This window comes from Schistocerca serialis, chromosome 5 (genome assembly GCF_023864345.2).
Source record: "Schistocerca serialis cubense isolate TAMUIC-IGC-003099 chromosome 5, iqSchSeri2.2, whole genome shotgun sequence".
Classification (NCBI taxonomy): Eukaryota; Metazoa; Arthropoda; class Insecta; order Orthoptera; family Acrididae; genus Schistocerca; species Schistocerca serialis.
This window is the reverse complement of record NC_064642.1, coordinates 411,626,638-411,637,770: the sequence shown is the minus strand read 5'-3', so window position 1 is coordinate 411,637,770 and position 11,133 is coordinate 411,626,638. Positions and strand designations below refer to the sequence as shown.

Genomic DNA, 11,133 nt, shown 5'->3' with positions numbered 1-11,133 from the left:
TTCAGCAACAGGTCGCTCAAGAAAAATCTGTGGTGGTGTAGTGGTAAAAGAAATTGATCTACGGACTTACGTCAAACCGTAAATCATATCGTTCTGCAAGATCACATTAAAGTGCGAAAACTTATTTCTTTTTATATACTCCAGCCCTTGACAAAAGCGTCAATGGCGCATCATGTCAGGTGATGCAAAGAAATAATATAAATAATTTTATCCACCCTAACAATCGTGCGTGGTACTACGTAATGCCATCAACATTAATTAAAGGAAACTCAGAGGGGTCGCGTATCATTTCCGTAGGTGAAAAAATAACAACTTTTTATTTAATGATTTATGCAAATGTTCCATTTAGGAACAGGTATACCTCTCAGTTTCTTTTCAGATGTGAGAAAATCCTTGCAAAAATCATGAAATGGACATTTGTTTACGCGTGTTATTCTTTGGGCAGTCTTTGAGGTTAAATATCTTTGACAAACCCTCGGCAACAGTAGATGTAGGTAAGAAGCGGTGCGGCAGTATTTCGAGGATGGAGGAGATATTGAAAAAGCTGCTGGTGTCTGACAGTGCTGTCATTAAGGAGGTATATTCGAAGACGAACACGCAGTTCATTTTATTTTGTCACGTATTCACTTCATATGAAATTACAATTTCCTTCTAATAAAAACTTCTATAATACACTCTTCATACACGTGTTTTCGTCTGTTGCTGTCGTTTATTCTGCTTCAGATAAAAAATTGTTGTGCTATTTTTGCCATGATACGAAAACTTTCTTTGAAAGAACGTACTCCCACAACTTGTTATTAACTTCCAGGGCAGCAAAGAACTGAAAGAGGCTTTCAAGCAACCGGACGTTATACCACTTTTATGTAATGTTGTCGGGTCATCAGACAATCCTCAAATACGCCAATATGCTGCCGTATTGCTTAGGAAGAGGCTTGGACGAAGGAGACATTGGATGAAACTACCAGAGGATCTGAGAAATAAGTGAGTTGACTAATAAACATCTTGTCGTAGAGAAAGTTGCTATTTAGTGTAGTCACTGCAAGTGAATGCGTTTTTTTAATGCTAGCAAGTTTTATTTGCTACAGACAGTGCAAATCCATAGCAGTTTTTTTGCAATTCTTGATGTTTCCGCAGAAGCAAACAAGTCATTTTTTATGTAGTGTGAAATCCGACCTTATTAGTAGTTTGTTTAAAGTCCGCTAAGAAATTAAGGGTCATTGGAAAGGGTACGACAGGCATCCTTCCCTAATCAGAGCTGGAGTTACTTGTTGGACCCAAATCTGTGTGTGTGTGTGTGTGTGTGTGTGTGTGTGTGTGTGTGTGTGTGTGTGTGTGTTTATAAAATTAATAGCCAATATGTTGAAATGGCAGTGAAATTTGTGTGCCCTATTGACATGGACTATTCAAGCATGCATACATTTAAGTGACACATATGCAACAAAACATGTATATACCCACACACAATTTAAAATTGCAAAACAGAGGCCTTCACTTGTATTGCAATGTTACTATTGTTTATAAGGCAAATGGTTGAAGGGAAATAAATCAGTAGCCTATGTGAAGTGGCAATGAAGATGAGAAGGAAATAAAAGCTCAAAATTTTTGAGGAAGGATTACTGGAGAAAATGATCATAATGTGAACTGTCACGAAACAAAATAAGGTAACACGTTTTGGCCCAATGATGACAGTATCGGAAAGATCTTAAACATGAAATAATGTAGGGCTTGATGTGTAAAAACGATAAATGGCTTAGGCTGCATCATTCATGAAGTTCCTGGTCACAGAATATCAGGAATTTTTCTTAAATAATCTCTAGTGGACAAATTAGATACTGCCTGCAGTAATTTCTTCAATTGAAGTACAAATGAATGTCAAAATGTGAAAAGTTTGAAGGTGCCAAACAAATGTACTGCTTGTTGTGTGTGTCTTTAGAATCATTGCATGTAAAACATCGTCATTTAAAAGTAGTGCTCTTGAGGTTGCTTATATTGTTGGACATAACATATTGTATTTTTGTCAGTAAATGACATGAGAGTTTCAAAAATGCAGCAAGTACAGGATGAGATTTCCAAGTCACTGTTCTTGGAGATGACCTGATTAAATTGAGAGTACTTTATATTTATTTATTTATTGTTCCGTGGAACCAAATTAAGGAGAAGTCTCCATGGTCATGGAACGAGTCAATACATAAAATTATAACACGATAGTAAAAACAGATAAAATGAAATGTAAGAAACATATTCAGGCTAAAATTCGTAAGTTTAAATAAAGAAAATCAATAGTATAACACTGGAATTTGCTTAATTTTTCAGCTCTTCCAGGAGCTCCTCGACAGAATAGGAGTGAGCCATGAGGAAACTCTTCAGTTTAGACTTAAGAGTTTGGGCTACTGCTAAGACTTTTGAGTTCTTGTGGTAGCTTATTGAAAATGGATACAGCAGGATAATGCACTCCTTTCTGCACAAGTGTCAAGGAAGTGCATTCCACATGCAGATCTGATTTCCGCCTAGTATTAACTGAGTGAAAGCTGCTAACTCTTGCAAATAAACTAATATTGCTAAATACAAACGACATTATAGAAAATATATACTGTGAGGGCAATGTCAGAATTCTCAGACCATTGAATAGGGGTCGACAAGAGGTTCTCGAACTTACGCCACACATAGCTCGAACAGCCCGTTTTTGAGCTAAAAATACCCTTTTTGAATTAGAAGAATTACCCCAAAAAAAATACCATATGACATAAGCGTATGAAAATATGTGAAGTAGACTACTTTTTGTGTTGAACTGTCACTAATTTCAGATACTGTTCTAATGGTAAATAAAGCAGCATTTAGTTTCTGAACAAGATCCTGAACATGGGCTTTTCGCAACAGCTTACTATCTATCCGAACGCCTAGGAACTTGAACTGTTCCATCTTGCTTATAATATGCCCATTCTGTCTGATCAAAATATCAGTTCTTGTTGAACTGTCAGTTAGAAACTGTAAAAACTGAGTCTTATTGTGATTTAGCATCAAATTATTTTCCACAAGCCACAAACTTATTTCATGAACTACAGTTATTTGATACTGTTTCAGTATTACACATAAGATCCTTCACTGGCAAGCTGGTGTCATCATCAAACAGAAATATTTTTGAGTCACCTGTAATATCTGAAGGCATATCATTTATTTAAATAAGAAACAGCAGTGGCCCCAGCACCGACCCTTGGGGAACGCCCCACTTAAGTGCCCCATTGGGACTGAACATCACTACCACTCTCAATATTGTGGAGAATTACCTTCTGCTTTCTGTTCTTAAAGTAAGAGGCGAACCAATTGTAAGCTACTCCCCTTACTCCATAATGGTCCAACTTCTGCAGTAATATTTTGTGATCAACACAGTCAAAAGCCTTCGTTAAATCAAAGAAAACAACTAGTGTTCGCAGCCTTTTATTTAATCCATCCAAAACCTCACAGAGAAAAGAGAATATAGAATTTTCAGTTGTTAAACCATTTCTAAAACCAAACTGTTCATTTGACAGCAAATTATGTGAATTTGAATGCTCCACTAACCTTGTATATACAACCCTCTCGATGACTTCAGCAAACACTGATGGCATAGAAATAGGTCAACATTATTCCTGTCTCTCTTTTTATAAAGGGGCTTCACTACCGAGTACTTTAATCGGTCAGGAAACCGACCACTCCTAAAGGAAAAGTTACAGATATGGCTAAGTACTGGGGTTGCATACGTAGAACAATACTTCAGTATTCTGCTAGATACCCCGCCATATCCATGAGAGTTCTTGGTCTTGAGTGATTTAATTACTAATTCAATCTTCCTCTTGTCAGTATCATGGAGGAGCATTTCAGGTAACAGTCTCGGAACACTTTCTTCTACGAGCGCTATATGATTCCCTGTTGGGACTAGGTTTCTATTTAGTTCACCTTCTATATTCATAAAGTGCTAGTACCCTGTTCTGAACATTCTAACGGAAAGCAACTTTCAAAGAGCACGAGAAGGCTTGAGAAAAGCATTATATTTGTCTACTAGTATCAGCACTATAAACATCTTGCCACTCTTTTTCCTTGATAAGGTTTACAAAGGTCTCTACAGCAACTGGATCAGCTTTCCTAAACAGCTGATGACTAAATTTAACATGTGTTGCAGCACAAAAATCTTTTAGAGTTAAAATTTGTGCATCATGATCTGAAAGGCCATTCACCTTTTTGCTAACAGAATGCCCTTCTAGTAATGAGGAATGAACAAAAATGTTGTCTATGGTTGTTCTACTGTTCCCTTGCACTCTCGTTGGAAAGAAGTCGGTTTGCATAAGATTATATGAATTAAGGTGGTCTACCAGCATCCTCTTCCTTGCACAATCACTTGCACAATCACTTGCACAATTAATATTGAAGTCACCACATATAACTAACTTTTTGTATTTCCTATAAAATGAACCAAGAACCTCCTCTAGCTTTAGCAAAAATGTTGTGAAATCAGAGTCTGGGGATCTATAGATAACAACAGTTAGAAGTTTAGCTCCATTAAATTTAACCACACCTGCACAACATTCAAACACCTTTTCAGTGCAGTACTTTGAAACATCAATTGACTCAAATGGGATGCTGTTTTTCACATACATGGCTACTTCCCCACACCGCAAAGAGCTCCTCGAAAAGCTGCCAGCCAACCTGTACCCTGGTAAAGGAAGCCTCTGAATTATCTCCTTATTTAAGAAGTGTTCAGATATACCAATAATTTCAGAGTCAACATCTATAAGCAGTTCACTAACTTTATCTCTAATACCTTGTATATTTTGATGAAATATACTAATTCCCTCATTACTCGGATACCTAAGCTTTGTCAAAAGTGGTTCCTTTGTTAGAGAGACTTCCCTTAAGCAGGAATACCTGTCAGCTGACTTCAATCTAAAAAAGGTGCAGCTCTAACACCCACTACTGCAGGAATTTTCCCACGAGTGATCCCACCAACCCCACCTATACTGTCACCTATAAGCTTTGCCAACCTCCCCTTCCCATACCTGTTGAGGTGCAGGCCATGTCTAGTGAAACCCGTCCTGCTGATAGACTCCACAGACACCACTGAAATGTGACCCACACTTTCTGTCATCAGCGCACCCCAAGTCATGTTATTATGCCTGACGGCTGTGTTAAGAGGCCGATTGTGACGCTGAAACAGTTCCACGAAATGCACATTCGTGTTGCCAGTCTGAGTGGCTATCTTTTCCAGGTCACCATCTATGTCATACTCCCCATCCCTATCAATACTATTACCAGCCCCACCCGCAATCACTACCTGATCTTCTTTAGTAAAATCCCTACATAACCCCCCTATGTTAAGTCACCTGAGCCAATCCTGCATTAGGCTTCACAATGCTGGTGACCTGGTACTCACTCCCCAGCACTTCCTGAAACTGCTGGCCTACACCTCTGCCATGAGAACTACCTAACAGCAGAACCTTCTTCTTCCTCTTCGACTTTGCAACTGTTCTAGCCACCGTAACTACTGAGGTCTGCTGCATACTTCCTACTTCTACAGCTACTCTATCCTGTGCAAGCTTCATCATCTCCCAATACGTACTGCAGTCTACATCCTTCTGAATCTGTTTAGTGTATTCATCCCTTGGTCTCCCTCTACATTCCATTATCCTTGTTTTGCTTTTGTTGATGTTCATCTTATATCCGCCTTTCAAGACACTGTCAATTCCGTTCAACTGCTCTTCCAAGTCCTTTGCTGTCTCTGACAGAATAACAATGTCATCGGCGAACCTCAAAGTTTTTATTTGTTCTCCATGGATTTTAATACCTACTCCGAATTTTTCTTTTGTTTCCTTTACTGCTTGCTCAATATACAGATTTAATAACATCGGGGAGAGGCTACAACCCTGTCTCACTCCCTTCCCAACCACTGCTTCCCTTTCATGTTCCTTGGCTCTTATAACTGCCATCTGGTTTCTGTGCAAATTATAAATAGCCTTTCGCTCCCTGTATTTTACCCCTACCACCTTCAGAATTTGAAAGAGTATTCCAGTCAACATTGTCAAAAGCCTTCTCCAAGTCTACAAGTGCTAGAAACCTAGCTTCTAAGATAAGTCGTAGGGTCAGTATTGCCTCACGTGTTCCCATATTTCTACAGAATCCAAACTGATCTTCCCCGAGGTCGACTTCCACCAGTTTTTCCATTCGTCTGTACAGAATTCGCGTTAGTATTTTGCAGCCGTGACTTATTAAACTGACAGTTCGGTAATTTTCACATCTGTCAACACCTGCTTTCTTTGGAACTGGATTTATTATATTCTTCTTGAAGTCTGAGGGTATTTCACCTGTCTCATACATTTTGCTCACCAGATGGTAGAGTTTTGTCAGGACTGGCTCTTCCAAGGTTGTCAGTAGTTCTAATGGAATGTTGTCTACTCCCAGGGCCTTGTTTCGACTTAGGTCTTTCAGTGCTCTATCAAATTCTTCACGCGGTATCATATCTCCCATTTCATCTTCATCTACATCCTCTTCCATTTCCATAATATTGTCCTCAAGTACATCGCCCTTGTATAGAGCCTCTATATACTACTACCACCTTTCTGCTTTCCCTTCTTTGCTTAGAACAGGGTTTCCATCTGAGCTCTTGATATTCATACAAGTGGTTCTCATTTCTCCAAAGGTCTCTTTAATTTTCCTGTAAGCAGTAACTATTTTACCCCTAGTGAGGTAAGCCTCTACATCCTTACATTTGTCCTCTAGCCGTGCCTGCTTAGCTATTTTGCACTTCCTGTTGATCTCATTTTTGAGACGTTTGTATTCCTTTTTGCCTGCTTCATTTACTGCATTTTTATATTTTTTCCTTTCGTCAATTAAATTCAGTATTTCTTCTGTCACCCAAGGATTTCTACTAGCCCTCATCTTTACCTACTTGACCCTCTGCTGCCTTCACCACTTCATCCCTCAAAGCTATCCATTCTTCTTTACTGTATTTCTTTCCCCCATTCTTGTCAATTGTTCCTTTATGCTCTTCTTCAAACTCTCTACAACCTCTGGTTCCTTGAGTTTATCGAGGTCCCATCTACTCAAATTCCCACCTTTTTGCAGTCTCTTCAGTTTTAATCTATGGTTCATAACCAATAGATTGTGGTCAGAGTCCACATCTGCTCCTGGAAATGTCTTAAAATTTAAAACCTGGTTCCTAAATCTCTGTCTTACCATTATATAATCTATCTGATATCTTCTAGTATCTCCAGGGTTCTTCCACGTATACAACCTTCTTTCATGATTCTTGAACCAAATGTTAGCTATGATTAAGTTATGCTCTGCGCAAAATTCTACCATGCGGCTTCCTCTTTCATTTCTTACCCCCAATCCATATTCACCTACTATGTTTCCTTCTCTCCCTTTTCCTACTCTCGAATTCCAGTCACCCATGACTATTAAATTTGTCTCCCTTCACTACCTGAATAATTTCTTTTATCTCATCATACATTTCATCAATTTCTTTGTCATCTGCAGAGCTAGTTGGCATATAAACTTGTACTACTGTTGTAGGCGTGGGCTTCGTGTCTATCTTGGCCATAATAATCCGTTCACTATGCTGTTTGTAGTAGCTTACCCGAACTCCTATTTTTTATTCATTATTAAACCCACTCCTGCATTACCCCTATTTGATTTTGTATTTATGATCCTGTATTCGCCTGACAAAAAGTCTTGTTCCTCCTGCCACCGAACTTCACTAATTCCCACTATATCTAACTTTAACCTATCCATTTCCCTTTTTAAATTTTCTAACCTACCTGCCCGATTAAGGGATCTGACATTCCACGCTCCGATCCGTAGAACACCAGTTTTCTTTCTCCTGATACCGATGTCCTCCTGAGTAGTCCCCGCCTGGAGATCCGAATGGGGGACTATTTTACCTCCAGAATATTTTACCCAAGAGGACGCCATCATCATTTATCCATGCAGTAAAGTTGCATGCCCTCAGGAAAAATTACGGCCGTAGTTTCCCCTTGCTTTCAGCCGTTCGCAGTACCAGCACAGCAAGGCCATTTTGGTTAATGTTACAAGGCCAGATCATTCAGTCATTCAGACTGTTGCCCCTCAACTACTGAAAAGGCTGAAAAGATGATCCTATGTCTGATGGTTACTCAAAGGCTGTGTATTAAAGATCCTTAACCATATTTGGCTCAAAAGTGTCTTTTCTTCACAATGATTAGAAAGTATTGTTGTACCAGTCATTAAGCTGGGTAAAATCCCAATGTCCTTCAACAGCTAATGACACGTAGCCTCACCAACAAGCTCTACAGATCCCTTGAAACGGTGGTTGCCCATTGATTATGCTAGGTTCTTGAACCTTGGGGCCTTTAGTTATCCTATTAGTGTGGTTTCATAGGACGATGATCTAAATCTGATCATCTGGTTACTTCGGAATTGACAATGGGCTAGGCTTTTTATAAACACCAACACCTTATCAGTCTTTTTTGATGTACAGAAAGCATAGGATAGTGCTTGGCCCCATCACATTTTACTTATATCCACCACCCCTTTGATCCTTCGTACTGTAGATGGTACTGAACTCGGCTCTCCATGGCTACAAGAGAATGGCATGCCACAGGACTCCTTGTGGAATGTTATACTCTTCATCGCCATCAGTGGGCTAGTGACCTGTCTGGACTACTGCTCACCTTGAATTGTATGTCAATAACTTTAGCATTTGGTACAGCTTCCAGTCTAGCCTTCGCTGAACACAAGCTCCAAGGCCCCATCCAAAGGCCCTCCATATATACCCTTTCTTATGGTTTCAAATTCTCTCAGGCCGGAATGCGGTTCATGCATTTCTCTTATCATACCGTGGTTCATCGTGACACACAACTCTGCATGAGTGCTATTGTGGCCCATTCTTCCTTCCTGGGCTGCATTTCCTTCTCTGTGCCCCTTCTTCACTGTTCTTGCTACTTTCCCTTCCCTGTCCCTGCTCCTTTCCCTCTGCCACCACCTTCCCTTCTCTGGGTTTTTCTTACTTAAGTCGGTCTGACTATACATTAGGTTTCTTCTACTCTTTCCACTATTTGTTCCTCTTGCTTTTTCTTTTTCACCCTCTTTTACTTCCCCCCTTTGGGGTGTGACCTCCATTTCTATCTTTTCTCTGTGGTGTGAGCTATTTAGAGAAGAACTCTCTCTCTCTAGCATCTTCGGTGTGGATTCCTCCTCCCTCTTCCTTCCCTGTCATAGTGCCCTCCCCCTGCTCCACTATGTCACTAGCACATGTAGCCAGTCTGTGTAGTGGGGCTGTTACGTATCCATTTAGTTGAGATCTCTGACAACAAAGGTATCCACTTCGATACATGAGCTGTTGCCTCCCAGTGCGTGCTTAGGAGTTACTGCTTGTCATTCTGGAGCATTGGAACTTCTGGCAATGGCCACCGTGCCAGATGTCCCCTGCTGTGTTTGGGTGATGCTCACAGGGTGAAACAGCCCTGGACCGGAGTTGGTAGTATCAGGACAGACATTTTGCATATGAAACGTGTTATGCTCCAAAATACTGGTCATCTTTGGTTGGCAATGGATCATTTACTGCTGCTTCTTATGACCCCGTGGCCTTCCCTTCCCTGGCTACACTGAGAGGAAGAGTTCACTGGCTTCGGTGAAACACTTTTCCCCACTACCTGATCTATACTAGGATGGACAAGGACACATTCACCATCACAAAACCATAACTTTGTGTGGAAAATAGTGAAGGCAGGTTTGGCGAAGTGGAATCCCTCAGTAAGATGTGGTCGGGTTCACTGTTGATCAGAACTTCTTCTGCTGCCACCCAAACTGCATCCGTCCATTCATATTTGTGACCATGTTGGTGACATCCCAGTGTCCATTACTCCTTACTAGTCTTTGAGTATGGCTCAGGGAGCCATTTCTCGTAAGGGCCTCATCCTTCAAACTTATGAGGAACACCAGGCCAATCCAGAACAAAGGGCTTTCATTTTGTTGGGTTCAGAATTGCATTAATACAGGAACTTTTACTCTGGCATTTAAGGGAGATATTCTACCAGAGGAGGTCAAGGTTGTGTGTTATCAGTGTGACATGAAGCCGTATGTCCCACCACCCATGAGGAGTTTTCAGTGTTCGCATTTCGGGCACATCTTCCCACTGTACGGATGACCCTCAGTGTGATGAATATGGACATCCACTCCGTCAGGGGAGTCCTTCGCTTCCATTGCCCATGTCTGTAAATTGTCATGTCCATCACTCTCCACACTCACCAGATTGCCCAATTTATAAGGAGGAAAAGAAGATAACAGGAGTAAAAGGTCCACGATTGTTTATTCTACATTGAGGTTCTTCAGAAATATGGTTTTCATCCTGTGTTGGTGAAACATATCTCAGCATGTGTTAGATCCTTTTCCCCCTTCTCCCTCATCCTTACCTCTGTACTACTCCTTGCTCCTCTCCCCTGCATTTCCGAAGCCCTCCACTCCATGTGCCACTCTACGTCCCTGGCCGGAGAGGTGTCAGCCTCCTCCCGTACCCACTGGCGATGGAGCTTCCTCCTCGTTGACACATTTCTTGCAGACCACGACTTGTACCAACTTAATGATGGTTCCCCTACTCATCTTAGTGCGACCTATGGAACTTATCTGCCATGACCTTCTGCTCACTTCCCCTCCTTTTCTTCCTTCCCTACACTCGTCAACACACTATGACCTCTATGACAGTGACCACTTCCTGTTAGTTCTCATATTCCCTTCCCATCTCCTGATGGCTAGGTTATCCTGCTAAGCTTTCCATTGTGCTGATTGGCCTCTGTATGCCTGCCATGTTGTGTTTACATGTTCCTTGTCATGCTGTATTTATGGAGTCATCTGTCATCCATCCGATAAGATAATTCATGCCACCAGCTTATCCATTCCCTGCTCGACAGGCTCCGCTCACTGCTAGCATGTTCTAAGTTGAAGCACAGCCATTGCCACTCGCATCTATGATCGGCATCGCCCCATGAAACGTTTCAAGTGGCACCTGTCCTCCACCGGTCTCTTTCTTTAAAAGTCTTCGTGCCAAAGCCTGTTAATCAGATAGTCAGGTGTGTTGGGAACACTTTGTCTCCTCCCTAAGTTCTGCTGTCCATTTGTCATGGCTGTGGG

The 11,133-nt window shown here is 41.0% G+C and overlaps 1 protein-coding gene across 1 annotated transcript in view; it reads left to right on the top strand.

Moving 5' to 3' along the window:
- The first annotated feature begins 452 nt into the window (after positions 1-452).
- Positions 453-11,133, top strand: part of LOC126480685 (importin-4-like) — a 110,248-nt gene continuing 99,567 nt past the window's right edge. Inside the window, exons 1-2 of the mRNA XM_050103914.1 lie at positions 453-577; positions 809-981. Of these exons, the coding sequence (XP_049959871.1) occupies positions 524-577; positions 809-981 (227 nt within the window). The 5' untranslated portion in view covers positions 453-523. The remainder of the gene's footprint in view (positions 578-808; positions 982-11,133) is intronic.